The sequence below is a fragment of the Copidosoma floridanum genome, unplaced genomic scaffold (genome assembly GCF_036245765.1).
Source record: "Copidosoma floridanum isolate Cflo_tuat_1 unplaced genomic scaffold, Cflo_Japanese_pri ptg000034l, whole genome shotgun sequence".
NCBI classification, from domain to species: domain Eukaryota; kingdom Metazoa; phylum Arthropoda; class Insecta; order Hymenoptera; family Encyrtidae; genus Copidosoma; species Copidosoma floridanum.
In genome coordinates this window covers 1,239,659-1,258,531 of record NW_028321911.1, presented here as the reverse complement: position 1 = coordinate 1,258,531, position 18,873 = coordinate 1,239,659, and the positions used below count along the sequence as shown (strand labels likewise).

The following is an 18,873-nucleotide window of genomic DNA, read 5'->3' as shown; positions in this document are numbered from 1 at the left end:
ACAAAGCGGCTTGCATACGTGCTACAGCTGTGGGGAGCAGCGAAAGCGACTTGCTTCGACTCAGGTCGAGCGGGTAAGAGTTAGGCCAGCAGCTTTCTTGTTGTGCCTTGGCCCGCTTCGAACTTTCCAGGCCTTTTCTAGCTTGCTCCTCTTTTTCTCTCACGCAGAAAACTTCGCGCGGGTACAACCGCTGCTTCCGTTGCCTGCGGCACTCGCCGCCGTTGCTGGGCTCAAAAATGCTGCGTCGCCGCTGTTCCTCGCTGTTGCCGGTATTTGCGCCTTGCTCCAGTGACGATGCCGCCACAAGTTTGGTTATTATATCCCCAAACAAAAAACCGAATACCACATTCGATCATCGGCAGTGCATTGAGCATAGAGCTAGGAGTCTCAGCTAGATATTCCGGCAGATATACCTACAACATTTTTTCCTAACGGACAAGTGACTTACGTTGAACTTCATCCTGAACCACCAAGTGCCATCGATATAAAGGTGCTCTAAATGTTAACGTCTCTGGCAAAATACCAGGAGACGTTTGACCAGAGTACAATCTGCTTTAAAATTTTGGAATTTCATGGTTATTTTTCCAACCGTCCTGGATCTACCGAAGCAGATTTTGCAACAACAGCAAACCAGGGAAAACAATTAACCCTGAAGAGTTTAGGCAGCCGCAACAGCCTCCTTTTCAGTGGTCTTCTCAACGGCATATCCATAGTCTCTGGTCCACAGAGAAGGTATTCTCCACGCTTAATTTTCTGACTAACGATGAGCGGTTGGTTATCCAGGGACTGACTCGAAGACGAGATATTCTTGGGTCAGTGGTGTACCTCCCTCCAGGACGGTCTCCGTACACAGACAGCTGAGGGTAAAAGTTAAGGTACCTACAACCAGCTCTCAATCATCAACAATAATAGTTAGGAATAGCTTGAAGCTTTACCACTGGCCTTTTCTAGGCTGATTATAAGTATTTACGTTTCTAATTTAACCATCAATCTCATCGGTTCTTTTAAGAGCCACCTAAGTTTAAACGACCTTGCCAACAAATACATTCTTACTAATATTTCTGGCAACGGTTTGTTGCATAAAAGACTATATACAGCCAGCCACTATTAAACCAAGTCAGTCATTTACTGGCAGACGTCACGTGTGGAGTTGTTTGTCACAAAGCTGGGAACCCTGGGGACCGATCCAACGGGTAAGCATCACGAACCAATCTCCCCACCTTGGATCACTAAAACGACTGAGCTCTGCAAAAAAAGAAGGCGCTTCAGACATTAACGTCTCCCGACGTAACACTAGGAGACGTTGGGGAAAAACTTTACAACTAGCTCTAGAGCTTCAAACATTGTAGTTTTTCTCTCGATCAGTTTGGTGCTACAACAGCAGGCCAGAGAAGATTATCCTGAGAAATTCAGGAAGTCACGTTTGCTGAAAACTTTAGTTACGGAAGAGTTTAGCTCACCGTCTTTTTTAGGGCCATCGGACGTCGAACTACCTTGGCAAGAAATACATTAAAACCTAAAACCTAACACAGTTGACAATAAACAGCCTTTAGAGCTCACAAAAGTTTTAACTATGTCTGTAGTCACAAGAGAGTGAATTGGAAGAAAAACTTCACATGCTTGAAATATTAAAAATTTTTGGCGTCGAGAAATTGATGCAGAACATTTATTGAAATTGAAATAGCAGCGTCAAAATCAATAAAAAAAGAATTTAGTAAGTGAGAGATCAGTTTTTCATTATAACCCTTACAGTAATTTTTAAAATTTTCCAGATTTTTAAATCGGTGGAATATGTATTTGTTTTTTTGTGTCGATAAAAAGTGTAGAGACTGAACTTCAGGACTTTGTTTCTTTGGTAACAAAGTAGTGAGATAACTTCACTTTTAAAACCATTCATATCCTTTTTTCGATGACAAATGTATAGTACTGAGCCATTTTTTCCTCAATCTTGCTTAACATAAGATGATTCAAGTTCTTATTTGGCCCTATAATATCAGCAAAGTCCGAACAATTTATCTACGGAATATAATGTTCATATCGTTACTTATTTTACTGAAATTATTATGTGATTTTCTTCGATGATGAAAAGGCTTTCTGAACGCCAAAGTCTCTGGCGTAATACCAGGAGACGTTTGGCAAGAGTACAATCTACTCTTATATTTTGGGGTTTTATGGTCATTCTTTTAACCGACCGTATGCAGAGACTCCGAGGGAAGGGTAAAACTACCCGCAGCTGGCTCTCTATCATCAAGAATAATAATTAGAAATGACTGAAAGTATCAATACTTTTTATTACGTTTCCTAATTAACCATCAATCTTATCGATTCTTTTAAGGGACATCTAAAGTTAAGCTACTTTGAGAAAAAACACATTTTTGCAGTTATTTCTGGCAATTATTTGGTCAATGAAAGCCTGTGCTAAACAAAACAAACAGTGAAGCTATAAAGAAAAAATAAAATGAAGCAAACGGGACAGTCTCAAACAGGTAAGCATTACGAATCAACCCTACCTTCATCAAAACAACTGAGCTCTGCAAAAAAAAGGTCCTTTAGACATCAACGTCTTCGGCGTAACACCAAGAGACGTTGGGAAAGAGCTTTAAAATTAGCTCCAACCTTTCAGACGTTGTAGTTTTCCTTCTGAATAGTCTGGTGCTACAACAGCAGGCCAGAGAAGATCACCCTGAGGTAGTTTGGCAGTCACATTTGCTGGAAATTTTAATTAAGAAGGAGTGGTGCTTACCGGTCCTTTAACGGGCTGTTGAACATCGAACTACCTTGCCAACAAGTAAATTGTAACGTAAAAAAGTTGGCAAATAACACCCCGTAAGGCTCACGAACGTTTCAAGAATTCCTGCAGTTGCAAGAGGGCCAATTGTAAGGAAAACTTTAAATGCTTTAAATGTATACAATTTTAAGAGTTAAGAAACTGACGTAGAACACTAATCGAGATTGAAACAGCAGTGTCAAAATAAGAAAATAAATTATTGATTAAGTAAGAGATCAGATATTTATTACAACCTCAACAGTAATCACTTTAATTTTTTAGATGTGTAAAATTGTGGCAATAAAAAATTAAGCTCTTAAACTTTGTTGCTCTGGTACCAAGTTGGATAAAGTAGTGAGATTCGAAAAAGAATTTTTAATTATAAATTTTTTTGTTATTTTTGAATCTTCACAGTTTTAATAAATGACTTTTCTTGTTTATTAAAAAGAGAGAAAGTAAAAGTCAACGGCTCTTTAGGGCCAAAGATTTTTTTATGGCTTAAAAAATGCACAGTACTTTTCGTTATCATTACATTTTTGAAGTTATACTTCTATAGGCGCGTAATGCATGAGGGTAAATCAGCGATTTCAGATTTTTACCTACTTCCGATTTTCTCTACACCACATGACGCTACATCACATAACCACACCACACGCCATACATTTTGAATTTTACAAATTTTATTTCCTTTAACCAACTTGGAAAAAAAAAAAAAAAAAAAAATACAGTTTCCAACGAGATTTGAACCCCCAACCTCTTTGCATACTGGCCAAGGCCCTCACCCACTCTGCTATGAGCGGGCCCTTATGCTCTGATGTATACAACGGTCAATCGTGCACTGACTTCGGTGCAAATGTCTAGCCAGCGCTAGCATGTATTTTACACAGGTTTTATACATCAGAGGGTGCCATGTTCCCCCACAAATATTACGTGAGAGATTTAAAATAATTACTTTTTTCTATATCCTCCCACCTTTTTGAATAAAAATAAAACACATAAGCAAGACATAATTCAAAAAAACAAATTATTACAGAGCAGTATGTCTCAAGAAACCAATTTAAGATTACTAAAAAGTATACCACTCAATTATAAAAGTAAAAAATAGTGGAAAACTAAAACATTAATAAAATCTCTTCGGAGTCTTTTATGTTCTGCCACTGTGGGTCGTAGTCTTCTCATCAAACTCTGATCAGCATCTTCGGCATCTTGATACTCGACAGCAGCATGTGGCTTTGTGGAACTCTCTAGTTGACAGGCGATAGCCTCCTTTTCAGTTGAGAGACTCTGATCGTTCTCTTTTGGGTCAGGTTCGATCATCCAGACGTCAGCAGGCGCAACAGAGTCCCATTCAAGACAGACTATGCGCTGCAAAGGGCGCACAAACTGTCCCGTTGACGTTTTTAGTCGAGCAACTCGTGAGATGCCATCATGACCGGGAATTAACCCCATCACACGCCCCAGTGGCCAGTTTATACGCTTCTGTATGTCGTTGGCAATCAACACAACTTCACCTACGCTGATGTCTGGGCCAGCCCGTTGAGGTCTATTGCGTCTCTCCAATTGATCCAAGTATTCGGAATGGAACCGTCTCTTCAATTCTGATTGTAATCTCTGCGTATATCTAAAACAACGATCGAGTGACTATTTATCCAGCTAATCCAGATCCGGTGTTCCATCTTCTTCTGCCTGCTTTAAAAAAGATGATGGTGTAAGAGTCATCAAACCCTCCTTCTCTTCGCTGACACGTGTAATGAGTCTTGAAAGAGTAATAGCTTCACACTCGCACAAAATGGTAGTCATCTCGTCATGGGACAAGGAGGCTTTTCCTAAGGATCTCCTGAGTAAATCCTTTACCATTCGAATCATCCTCTCCCACCAACCGCCCCACCATGGAGATGATGGGGGTATGAGACGCCAATTAATCTTTTTTATCGAGAAAAAACTCTGAATCCTCTCCTAATTGATGGACTCGAGAAGATGAGGCGCACCAACAAAATAAGTAGCGTTATTGCTGAATAAAGTGGCAGGCCGTCCTCTTCTAGAGATAAATCTTCAGAAGGCTGCCAGAAAAGCAGGCGTTGACAACGAGGTCACAAGCTCCAGATGCACGGCACGGCATACAGCACAGGTGAAGAGACATATCCACGCCTTTCCTCCATTTTTAAGGTAAAGTGGGCCTGCGTAGTCTATGCCAACTATTTCGAAAACTCTGGCATCTCTTACTCCCTCCTCTGGTAGGCTAGCTGCTGGCACTGTTGCTTCTTTTTTGGTGTACCTACGACATGTAACACATCTATGGACGACCGAACGCACTGCCTTCTGACCCCACAATATCCACACATTCTCTCTAAATGTAGCGAGTGTTGTACTTATTCTAGTGTGCTTCATGTATCGATGAATATACTCGATGAATCGAGGCGTCAGGAGATGTCTAAAGTCTAAGACAATCAGAAATCTAAAGCCAAAACTATCGTGACGATTGAATATGAGTGTTCTTGTCCTGATCAAACCTTCCTCGTCCATGTATACGTTGAGCTTCTCAAGACGTCGATCAGCAACCCCTTGGAAAGACTCCTCCTGACTCCACTTGTACAACTTTCTCTCGGCATACTTGAATTCGTTTGCAGTAATTTTACCCTTGTATTTTGATGTTTCTGAAATTCTCGTATTTTTAACGAAGTGAAGAACCCAGACGATTACATTGACAATTTTCTCATAGCTGAAAAACTTCTTCATATATCATAGAACTTCTTCTGACATTACATTTGTGAAAGTTACCACTGTCATCTTCTCAGCTGATTTACTTAGTTCAGATGACACTTGATTCTCGTCTACCGAACAATGCTCCTTGGCCCATGTATTCTCAGAAAGCTGCAGCCAATCTGGGCCCACCCACCATCTCGATTGGATCAGCTGTACTACGCTTTAGCCTTGAGAAGGCAGATCAGCTGGATTGAGTGAACCAGACACGTATCTCCATAAGTTCACGTCAGAGAGCCTCCTGATCTCCTGGACTCTATTCCATACAAACCTCGACCACTGAAAATTTCGTCTTATCCAAGCCAATAACACGAAAGAATCCGACCAATATACGACCGTAGCTGGCTTAATGGTCAAGAATTGCAAGACAGACCCAGCCAGACATACTCCTAGCAACGCAGCAAGCAGTTCCAAGCAAGGGATGGTTACTTTCTCCTTGGTCGGTGCAACTCTTGACTTTGCTTGCAACAGTTGAACCTTCACCTCGTGCTCGCCCTCGACTCTTGCGAAAACTGCTGCTACATATGCAATTTGGCTAGCATCCACAAAAACATGCAACGTAACTACATCTTCAACGCTACCAAAAATCTAACGAGGTATCTTAAGCTCTTTCAGGCTAGATATCTGTCAGTGCCACACTTCAAATCTCTCGGCTATGTCCGGAGACATCTCCGTGTCCCAAGAACACTCCTCATGCCACAGCTTCTGCAGTAAAAACTTAGGCAGCAGCATCGATGGACAAGCCCAAGTTACCAATAACCCAATAAGCCCAGCCAAGTGGATCAAAAATTTTGAGCGCAGCTGAAAGTATACTTCTTCTGGTATATGGTTTCTTGAGATCATTCAATATATCTACGGATAGGCCAAGTAGATCCTTCTCTCTGTGTTGATATACCAAGCAAAGAGCTTGCTCCTTATATCCCAACGTCACCTGACAGCCCTGACAGCTCCCAGCCTCTCAATTCAAAGCGGGCTTGATGCATTATATCTACAGCGTGGTGCTGAAACTGCTGGCCCTCTTCTTTCGTTGGCATACTCGTAATACAATTGTCGTCGTAAAATGGTTTCCTCAATTTCTCGATATCGTTTGACAACTGTGACGAACAGATGGCATCCAACGATGACTTGAGGTGATGCTCGATGGTAGCCCCGAGCAAAAAGGGGCTGCTGTTGATACCAAAGGTTACCCAGCAGTGTCGAAAAACTCTCATTTCCCTGGGCCTCGTCCTGCTCCACCACAGAAATCTCAGAACATCACTATCAGCTGGGGTGACACTTATCTGTAAAAAAGCCTTTTCAATGTCTACTGCTATGCCAAATTTATATTTTTTAAATCAAATCAAAATGCTTGGTATAAGTTCAATCAGGTTAGGTCCCGTCTTCAAGCATTAACTCAGGGACGGTCCATCCACGCCGTGAGCTGAAGCATCAAACACAGGCCTGATGGGCGTCGTGCTACCAGGCTTCACTACGTGTAGATGCGGCAGATAATAACCCGACTTATTACTGGCAGTGTCCGGCACCTTCTCGATGATACGTGCTTTTAACCAATTATCGAAAATCAGCTCATACTCCTGATACAAATTATCAGCATGCAGACGCTTAGTCACATTCTCAAGACGCTTTTCTGCTGCTCGACGGTATTCGCTCAAACTTGGATGATTATCTTTCCAGGGCAGGTTAACCTCATAGCGTCCTACCTCTTTAACTCGAACTGCGTTATAAAAGCAACGCTTCACTTCATTTAAGTGCGTCTGCTTGGTCAATGTCTTTGCTGGATCAGCTATGCCCAATACATCCAATTCTCATAGACCAGACACCTTACTCTCTCGATTAAACATGGCCAAAACAGCTAGCACTGCATCACCACGGGAGTTAATGTTTTTACCACTGCTATCCATCAGCGTTTAACCCAGCTTTGACTGTATAGGCGTGGGGACTCGTGATGTCTGATGTATCTGACCTGTCAACAGTCGTCCTGCGATATCTGCCCCAAACAAGAGCGAAATAGGCTCGCAATTTTTGCTTACGTCGGAAAGGCTTATTCCGGCATGCTGCAGAGACTGCTGCCACGACCCGTGTGTAATGGCCAGTAAATCATGACAAATTACGTTCTCCCAAAAAGCATTAATGATATACTCGTACTTTTCATCCAAGCTAGCGATCGCAACTTGATATTGCTCATGCACCCGTAGCTGTTTTTTCTCTCCTCCCAACAACAGATGTACCATTGTTAGCTGGGAACAGGATTTCAGGCCAAGCCTATCAGCGATGCTTCCTACTAAGTATGTCTTATGCGATCCCGTATCACATAGAGCACGAACAATATTCTGTCCATTCGGTCTCGTAAGTTTAACACGTAAAGTCTGTAAACACACGCCTGGGTTGCACGACGAATTGCTACGCGATGCCATGAGATTCTCCGTCTGCTTCGTCGGCTCCTTTTTGTCAGCTGGCTTTGCCTCGGTCGTGCTAGCGACATCTCTACACATAAGCAATACGTGCTTGCGACTACATCAGGGGCACTTGAGTTTGCTCTTACACCATTCCGAGCCATGGACTAACTTTAAGCACGTAAAACAGACCCTTTTTTCTTTTACAATGTCCTTACACGAACTCAAAGACATCTGTTTCGCACTTTCACAAAGCGCGTTCTCGTATTGGCCCTGGCAAAAAAAAACATGTGTTGCTCTTTGACTCACTAGTATTGAGTAAGCTGGCGGCAGTTCGAACGTTGCCGTTCTTCTCTGACGTGCCCGTTTTATTATTTTTCTCTGTTTTATCGACAGTCGGTTGTTGCTGCTCTAACCCGAAGTTCTTTGCCATCGAAATTCTTTCTTCGTTTTGTACCTTCTCTTCTAAAAATTTCATAAGGCCATCTGATCTCACTTCAGCGTTGGCACCACCGCTGTTTCTTCTCTGCAACGTGCGGAAAACTTTCTCGAGCACTTCAGCAATGACGACTCTAAAAGCGGAAACAACATGGCGGCACACATATTTCTCCGAAAACCAAACGATTCGAGGGTGCGTAATAGTGTCTCAAGTTTGTCGTAAATATTCGTCAATATACCTTTTGACTTACTCATCACCAATTTTAGCAGCTCCCTCATGTAAACTTCTACGAGCAAGTCTTCGTGTTTGAATCGATTTTTTAGGCTGCCGATAACCTTGTCGTTATTCTTGCTGGAAGGAGGGTAACAGTTCACGACGTCCTTGGCTCTTAAACCTTCCGACACGGCTGTATAAGATACTGAAATTTTTCTTCCTTAGAAAGCGACACATCTTCATCTATCTTTTTAAATATACTCCAGAATTGCAGCCATTTCTTAGGATCACCGCCGAATTTTTTCATATCAATTTTAGGTAGCTTGACCGGCTGTTGTATGCTTGCCAGATTGGTCGGAACAGGTTAAGGTGCGGTGTACAGCCTTTCTATGCGCAGTCTTATGTCAACCAGCCGTACTTTGTACTCATCCGGTGCCTCTATCTCCCCCCCTCGATCCTTTTCGGTAACTTGCTCGACATCTTTCATCTGATCTAGAATCGCCGCGTCAAGTTTATCTAGCTGGACAGATTTTTCTTCCAATCTGCGCAAGAATGATTTAACTAAAACTTCATCAGGTGGTTTTTCGCTCAACATAGCATTGAATTCGTTTAGCAATCTCGTAAAAACACCACAATGGCTCGAGCAGGTCTTCTTGGCTCTTTCCATTGCGACCACTGCACTCGCGCACACTAAGTCTTTTTTCCCTTATAACTCACTTTTTCATAATACGACAATCAACAAATCTTCTGTCACGGTTGCCAGAATGTCATGTTTTTAATTGAGAAAAATAAGAGGAAAGACAGGCTTAAAGTACAAAACACAAGATTTAATGGAAAGAATAAAATAAAATTTTATGTTCTTATGTATACAACAGTCAAGCGTGCACGGACATTGGTGCGAACGTCTAGCCAGCGATAACATGTATTTTACAAAGGTTTTATGCATCAGAGGGTGCGATGTTCTCCTACAAATATTACGTGAGGAATTTAAAATAATTACATTTTTCTACCGTAGGGGTTAGTGGATCCGATGCGCCAGGCAGGAATCGCTGGCCTTACCGGTGAGGAGTGGTCTCTGAAACATGGGGCTTCTCCGGGGATGCTAATTAGCCTGGATCCAATGCCTTAGCAGAGAGCGCTCTCTTAACTGGCAAGGAGTGGATGCCCTCAAAAATGGAGTCCTCTCCGGGGAAAGGCTACACAGTGGCGGGTGGACCTGATGCACCATTAGTGCAGAGAGTGTCAGCTTAACTGGCAAAGTGTTTCACCAGAGATACTCGCACTGTGCCCATAGATTAGGTATAAAATCAGTAAAAGGGTTAGAAATGGGTGCGGCAATACACTCCCACTCATAGGTAGTAAGTGGGTGGCCTCGGCGACTAGGCCAGTACGCTGTCACGGTAACCCGGTAAACATAAAAAAAATAAAAAAACCATAAAATATAGAATAGTATAAATAGTATGCGCAAGGTTGTATCATATTAAAGGCTGCTGATGGTTCGTCTTCCACCGCTACTTGTTGTCAACCTTGTGTTATCATTTGTTGACTGGATCTCTACACTTCGGATTTTTTCAAGGCTTCCTTAATAGAATCTCTGCTGTAGGATTCTTGGTAGTGTCACTATTCCTGATTGTGTACGATTTTCCTCTACGCTATCTCTTTTCATTCTTTTTCTCTTTCTCTCAGTAATGTGGTTAATAGAGTGTGCGTATATGTCAAGCAGTTGTTTCCGTTGTAAAAGAGTGTATAAAAGTGGAATGGCGAATCTGGTGTTATATTGAGTCCTTTGATAACGCGATCGAGTTCCAGTTTTGACTATCACATTTTCTTAGATATTACGAAAACGTGACAAAAATGTTACATAGCCCCCCCCCCACAAGTAATGTGACAGTCAAACCTTGAACTCGATCGTGATATTGAAGTTATCTTTATGCATATAATCCCACTGATTATCCTTTATTGGTTGTCCGAAGTAATGTCCTTTATCTAACACCTCAGCTCACCCTAAGCTAAATGAAGTAAGTAAGTGTTCTTCAATTTGATTATCAATGTATGGTAAGTGACTTAAATCTTCGCCATCACCATCTTCAGGGCAGGAAACCAAAGTGGTACGTATTGATATAAGCACCTACTTTTGAATCAGACTTTTGTTCTAACTTAGAGCCTTGTTCTTAAAATATGGTTGATTTACCACCATGGTTCCAACAATATGTGTTAACCTATGCTGCTTATATAAAAGACAACAAAAGTATGCAAAAGTCTTTAGATAAACGTATCACGACTAATGTGGGTCTAACAGAGGTTACTCAGCTTTCAAGAGCTATTGAGAAAACTTCTGCTGATAATATGTTCATACGAACTGAATCACATTTAACGAAACTTCCAGTCTACATAGCTAAAGCATATCCACTATCAGATCCACCACTCTGGACAGTATAACTAGTCTGCTGTTGTAACATAAAGATAGGCCGTATAGATATGAATAGATTTAAAAAAACTTTTAACTGCTCAAAACTTATATGTATTGGTGTAACTCTTTTATTATTTATTTTAATCTCATAAATATCTTACCTTGACCAGACTTTATAAGTGCTAGACTTTCTTAATACAAAAGTGCTATCTTTCAGTATTAATTACGTCGTGACACTGTAGAATAGGAGAGTCGTGAAATGACTGATCACGGGATGACGTGCACATTTTATCTTGTATATTAATCATAATCATTCTTTCATCTTACTAATATATAAAGCAAAGTCGCTAAAACCGTTGTAATCGCTAACCGCGAAAACTACTGAACCGATTTTGCTGAAATTTTGCACACTGATTCATGATACTTCCTAGATGGTTTTAGTATAGTTTTTATCTTAAAAAATTTAATAACAATAGCAATAAATGAGCTCAAAAATTTGAAAAAATACGCCAGCTTTTCAATTTAGTTCAGTACAATCCACTAGGTGGCGACGACATAAAATCGAGGCTACCTGCAACAGAATTAAATAAGTGTGGTTACAATGCGCCGGAGCGTCTCGATAACTGATGCAATCGTGCTTCGGCAGTTCAACGAGCTGCATGGAGAATGTAGATGATAGTCTTGCAGCTAAATATCCCGGTTATGAACGACACTCTTCTCTAAGGGGGAAGAGACCTAGGTTTCCATTCACCCTGACTCTCGACGAGTGCGATCAAAAAAAATTCATTCCAACCGATGACGTCTCTGGCATAATACCAGGAGACATATCAAGCCAGAGCTCAATCTGCACCAACTCTTCAGAGTTGTGTGGCAGTCCCACCATCCCGCCTGGTGCAGTCAGATAATTTTTGGCTACAAATGTAAGCCAGGGAAAACAGCTCTGAGGAGCATGGGCAGCCACAACGGCTACCTTCTTAGTCGTCACGTCCCCAACGCGCTTACCCACATGTTCCCGTCTAACGATATGATGAGCGGTTGGATATCCGGGGAATAACCCGAAGACGAGTTACTCTTTGGTCAGTGGCGTACCTCCCTCCATCACAGTCTCCGTACATAGAGACTCCCAGGGTAAGAATCAAGCTACCTGTAGCCAGCTCTTCATCATTAGGAATAATAATAAAGAATAGCCTGTAAGTTTCACCACTGGCGCTTTTTAGGGCCATTATAAGTATTTACGTTCCCTACTTAACCATCATTCTCATCGGTTCTTTTTAGTGGCCCCTAAGTGTAAACTACCTTGCCAACAAATACATTTTTACTACCATTTCTGGAAGCAATTCGTCGACTAAAAGACTAAATTAACTAAAGACGGCAACTATTAAACCAAGTCAGCCATTCACTAGCAGACGTCACCTGCGGAGTTGTTTTTCGCAAGGCTAGGAAACCCGGTGACCGACGACCCTATATTACCCTCTCAACTCTAAGCATTAAACCAGGAATCACCGATCCTTTTCAAGGTCTGCGCTGGGCGAACCTAAAAGCTATTAAAAGAATACAAAACTTGATCCAACGGGACAATCTCCAACGGGCAAGCATCTCTAACCAATCTCCCCATCTAAGATAACCAAAACAACTGAATCTGCAAATAAAAAAGGGTGCTTTAGACACCAACGTCTTTGACGTTATACTGGGAGACGTTGAGAAAGAGCACTACAACTAGCCCCAAAGCTTAGGACTTTGTAATTTTTCTCCAGATCAGTCTGGGTTTTTAACAGCAGGCCAGAGAAGATCACCCTGAGGTATCCAGACAGTCATAATTGCTGTTAACTGCAGTCAAGAAAGAGTTAACTTAAGAAGCTTACTGGTCTTTTTTAGGGCCATCAGACGTCAAACTACCTTGCCAACAGATATATTAGAACTTAACAAAGTTGACAGAAAACAGCCTTTAGGGGTCACAAAAATTTTAAGCATGCCAAAAGTCGCAAGAGGGTGAATTGGAAGAAAAACTTCAAATGTATCTAATAAATACAATTTTACTTAGGTGTCAAGAAACTGTCGCAGAAAATTTATCGAGATGAGAACAGCAGCGTCAAAATCGACAAATAAAGAATCCATTACGTGAGAGATCAGCTTTTCATTGTACCCTCACAGCAATCTCTGAAATCTTTAAAGATCCTACTTCAGATTTTTAAATGAGTAGAAAAGGTATTTGTGTTTTTGTGGCAATAAAAATGTAGGGTTTAAGGTCCAGGACTTTGTTGCTTTGGTAATAAAGTTGTGAGATATGAGAAAAAAAAATTTTTTTTTTTTTAAATTTTTTGGGAGTTTAAAATCTTAACAGCTTTAAAAAATAGCCCTGTTCGTGAATCACACAGAAGAAACTGTAAATCAACAGCTTATTATGGCCACTGATTATTTTATGGCATAAAGAACGCACGGTACTTTTCAGCATAATTATTTTTTTGAATTTTAACAGCTTATTATTTGACCAAATAAACTATATGGATTCCGAAAAAATATGTTTTTTATGAGAAGATTTTTGTTCTGAGATGTGTCAGAAATATGTGTAAAATTTCTAACTAAAAACGTTTCACATTACATGTCAACACACTACGCTGTTCCGTTGAGTAAGTCTTGGGCGAAGCCGAGACGGGGGGTGCTAGTAGTTACTATTTACATTTATTGAAGACAACACTGCTTAGTTACTTATAGTTCATTTACTACTAATTATAGTAATGTACTACTTTATCTAAACTTTTACTCTAAGTTACATTAACTAATAATTATTTTTATAATTATCAATGCTATTGTACTATTTGTCTTATGTTAATTTTAATACTGGCCAGATAGAGTTTTATCTCATGGTCCAATGAATTTAATCTATCTTTTTCCCTGTCTCTTTTGCTCTCACTCACTCTCTCTCTCTCTCTCTCTCTCTCTGACGCTCTCGCTCACGCTCTCTCTCTCTCGCTCTCTCTTTTTCTCTCAATCTCATTTTGCAAATTTGAAGTGATTCACTGAGTACAAAGTGTAAAAATTGTTGAAAAAAAAATTTCCTAAAAATTTTAGTATTTGATATTAACTTTATGATAGTCCAAATTATAACCTTAGTTTTCTATGGAAATAATGTGAGAAAATTTTTTCCGTTATTATAAATTTCAGGATTCGGGGACAAATAGACCTATAAGTCATTAGTCTTATATATTTTTATATAGAATTTTTGTCTTAAATTTAATCTTAAAGAATGATCCTTAATGATTTTTTTTTTTAAGTACATTGTTTAAAAAATTATTCGAGCTCAAAGTCAAAATTTTATATTATTATCAATATTATGAAGTATACTAATGAAATTAATACTTATATTAAAAAATGCATTTATACCATTTAAATCTGAATTTAAGTTCATACAATAACATCAATTTTTTCAAATGAAATGTGAAATATTTACTTTTTTTTGCATGATCAATATAAAATATCTTAATGAACTTTTATAAAGCGTTAGTGGTAGTTCAACTAAGAGATACGTAAAAAAAACTTACTTTATCTTTAACAGCTTGTATTTGAATGTGTTTACTTAGTAAACCACACGAGTTATTTTTCTCCTTCGTCGAAAATTAAATTTACCATCTCACGTACTCTTATAGTTAATATGTTATGTGCGTAGATACAATATTTTTGTGTTAAAAAAGAAATCTCATCAATAGAACCATATAGTTTAATGTAGTTTTTGTACAGTTACATATTGATCTTACTTGACTGTCATATGGTTTTTTGTCTAAACTAACAACATACTTTTGAAAACATAGTTTCTTAGAAACTGAATAGTTTTGTAAGATATTTTCTAATGGGCAAAGTAGATTTACTGTTAAAAAGTTATTTGATCTCATAACTTACTGATGTTTCGTATTTTTAGCGATTTTTTTAAATTAAAAACTGATATGGTTTTCAAGTAACAACGTGGTTTTAAGACTATAAGGTAGTTTTATTCAGTCACGTAATTTTTCCATGTGGTTATCGATGTAGTTTTTTTAACAGAGTAGTTTTACAAGTAGTCCTAAAAGGATTAGTTATTCAATGTTTTGCAATGCAAGCCTATAAGTGCTTAGCACCTTAACACTTGTTACTTAAAAAATTAATATGAAAAAAAGCTTTAAAGATGTAGAGCCTTCACTGACTTTGACGTTGTCATCCACATCCATATTTTTGTTATTCTTGTTACCATTGTCCTCATTGTTGTCATCATTTTCGTAATAATCTGATTTTTGTTAGTGTCACTGTCGTTATATTAGTTAATGTTACAGTGATTGATATCTTCATTAAAAGCAGTGAGTTATTTTTAATACAATTAGAACATTAGGAATACAAGTTTTATTTACTACATTTTTAGAAAAATCGCACAACTATTTATACGACAAATCACTTGATAACTTGCGTAACATTTTTCTCGATAACGTCACGTGACTTTTTGCATGATAATCATACAACTTGTATAATTTATTATACGATAAATTTCGCGATTTCCATAAGCAGGGGTGTGTCAATGCGACATTTAATTCTCATTCTGTTCTGTGCACATTTCAAAAGACGCCATATTGTGATTAAATTAGACATACAAAGCTTTTCACATCATATATACATACGTTTACCTTTAGAATAGGATATACTCTGTAAGTTTTGTTAAAAATAAGAACATGCATAATTCTCAAACCCAAATAAACAGAAGCCTTATGAAAGCTTATTAAAAAAAAATAGCTAATACATCAGAAAAAAAATTTTAATTGCATCCACCATTTTATAATCGACAATCCCGATCAGAAATCTCAAGGGGCTACCTCGATAGTCCAGGGGCCTTGCTAAGCTGCAAAATAAAAATTGATTTTTAGATGCAGTCGAACAGAAAGAATATTACAAATTGAATCAGTTCCATAAATTAGAAGTAACTAAAAATTTTTCTCTAAAAATGAGTGACGAATTAAAACGGTATTCATTGTTAAATAAAGAAAGGGCTCAAAAATATCGTGTCGCGAAGCGTTCTCATCTGAATAATAGTAATGTGATTCTGTCAAACAGCTCAGACTTACTGGATATTTCCACGCAAGATAATAATAGAGTAACTTATTCTCCACTAAATTATTGTACATATGTTGATCAACTTAAAAGCAACAAGATTTATTGACAACTAGTGACGTAGACAATAGTTGCTACTGTCTACTATTAATTTTGGGGCTGGATTGATTAAATATGTGACATGTGTTTTTAAGAAACTTATATCAAAAGATGTAATAGAATACTCGAAGGGTTGAGCACTTGACTGTGGTCAAATTAGAACTGCATGCACACCTGACTGGCGCTGTACATGCCTCTCCTCTAACACAAACACACATTCGCTCGCGCAGACGCGCATGCCTACAGCCGATCGATACAGTCGTGCACTTCAACATTCTCTCCCGACTTGAGATAGCTAATGAAATATAAAAATACAAAAATAGATATAAATTTAATTCACACAGTAATAATATTTTAAGTATAGATTTTCCATGGCATTGGCAACAAGATTCAAACAGGCCAGGGATCACGGTCGTCCAGCGAGCACCTTACTTCTTGTCTGAAACAGAGTGTGTCATATTAATCATTTATTTTAGTAATAGACTTCATTAAAGATATGATTTCTGAATTTTTCATGGAGCTCGATGAGCAAGGGTTTTGTAAAAATGTCAGCTGTTTGTTCTTTAGCACTTAACCACCTTACATTTACTCTGCCATAAGTCACACATTCTTTGACATAATGTTTATGAATTTCTGTCATATGTCTCAATTTCCCGCTTCTACTTATTTTCGAATTCAACTCAGCTGCCTAATTATCGCACCATAGATCAGCTGGACAACAAGTCTTGTTTAGGATGATTTTGAGAGAGTTGTCTCCTGCCATCAATTCTCTACATGATTCACTTCGTGCCACGTATTCAGCTTGACATGTTGACAATGCTACGTAAGTTTGCTTGTGAGTTCTCCAGGCTACAGAATCTCCGAAGAGTTTGATGACATACCGGCTCGTAGTCAGAGAGCCCTTGCAATCACCAAAATCCGAAAATGCTTTTAAGTTGTCCTGCCTTCCTAAGAACTTTAGACCAAAATATTTAGTGCCTGCCAAGTACCGGAACACTCTTTTGACCATCATCATCAGTTGGATTTATCTGATGTCGACTGAGTACATTTACAGCATAGCTGATGTCTGGGCGTACAGTGTTAGCTACGTATAATAGACAGCCCTCAGCCTCTCGGTAAGGAACATTTTCTGTCAATTTTGTCTCCTTTAAATCATCCAGCCTTTCAGATTGTTCTCTTTGTTTTCTTTGTTAATTCAACACATGTCCAGTGACCATAGGAGTTTTCACGAGTGTTGAATTGTCGAACCCAAATTGAGCTAAAATTTCATCTATATAATCAGTCTGAGTCAAGGTCAAGACCTACCTCTCCCTGTCTCTTCTGACTTTGATACCTAGAAAAGATTCTACTTTACCGAGATCCGTCATCTCAAATTCGCTTTGCAGACTTTTTTTAACAAACTTTAAGCGATTTGGATCATTACTTGCAATAATCATATCATCAACATATATAACTAAAATAAGAATTTTGTCTGCCTCGTGCCAAGTAAACAGACATGGTTCTAAAATGTGTGACTTCAAACCTATTTCAATAGCTGCTTCTGAAAATCTTTCATGCCGTTTTTTAGGACTGACCCTTAGCCCATACAAGGCCTTTTGCAGCTAACAGACTTTATTCTGACGTTCTTGGTCTGTGCAGTTTAAACCTTCTGATATCTCCATATATATTTCATCATGAAGAGTACCATTCAAAAAAGCTGTTTTTACGTCTAGCTGACATGTATTCAGATTTAATTTATTTACCAGAGCTAGAAGCGTTCTGATCAAGGTCAATCTCGACACCAGAGCGTTAGTTTCTGTCAAATCGTATGCATTTTTGTCTTTGAATCCCCGAATTACCAGCCGTGCCTTGTATTTTTTCTGCCCTCGAGAGTCAACCTTCTTCTTAAGCACCCAGTGAGAGTCAATTGTATTTAGGCGTCTGCCGTCTATAACACCCACCGGTCTGTCTGTAAGAATCCATACATCGTTTTTCGCCATTGAATCAAGCTTATATTGTACAGCTTAAATCCAGCCTTCCCGATATGCTGCCTTTATTGCTTCTTCATATGAAGATGGGTCTTCATTTATTTCAGCCAGAAGCAGGTAGTGAGTGAGATCTTCTGCAGACGTATCTTTATCTATCATGTCTGTATCATATTTTTTAAAAGTTAGATTTTTTATGAGGTCGTCAGCAATAGCCAAACCCGCAAAACTGACATCTATAACTGGATTTTTATACTTCAGGTTGGTATCTGCCATGTTTGCTACTAACTCTGTTGACTTTTTCGGCATTCCTGGTTTTCTTCGTACGACTGGAGGCTCTCACTCTAATATTGTCATCTCTTACCTTTCTTTCACGAAGATCAAAAACCACTCATCTAGTTTTATATCTACTGTCACGTTCTCCCAGTTTTTAATCGAACTTTTGCCATATATATCTCCAACAAAACGTTCGTTGGATCTGACGTCCCTACTCTCGTAGGATTTTTCTCCGTCAGGGCAAAGCAGCTGATATCCTGTGGGTGTGTAACCCACCATAAATGCTCTTTTTCCTTTGGCCTGGAATTTTGTGTCTGTATTTCTCTAAACTCTCATATAGGAGACACAACCAAATCTTTTCATTTGACTTATTTCTTTCCTTTTGTTTAGATTCGCCAAAGGAATCCCAATATTATTTGAACTATGTGGAGTGCAATTGTACGCAAAAACTGCCGCGTTAAAGGCCATGTCCCACATATTTTCCG

At 39.1% G+C, this 18,873-nt stretch overlaps 1 protein-coding gene across 1 annotated transcript; it reads right to left on the bottom strand.

Moving 5' to 3' along the window:
* Positions 1 to 4,819: 4,819 nt before the first annotated feature.
* Positions 4,820 to 5,503, bottom strand: LOC149373235 (uncharacterized). The gene has a single exon (XM_089597628.1). It carries the CDS (start codon positions 5,501 to 5,503, stop codon positions 4,820 to 4,822), a length of 684 nt encoding a protein of 227 aa, XP_089453754.1.
* Between the last annotated feature and the right edge of the window lie 13,370 nt (positions 5,504 to 18,873).

Excerpts from the sequence above, each read along its gene's own strand:
- LOC149373235 (XM_089597628.1), bottom strand. The coding sequence starts at position 5,503 with ATGAAGAAGTTTTTCAGCTATGAGAAAATTGTCAATGTAATCGTCTGG.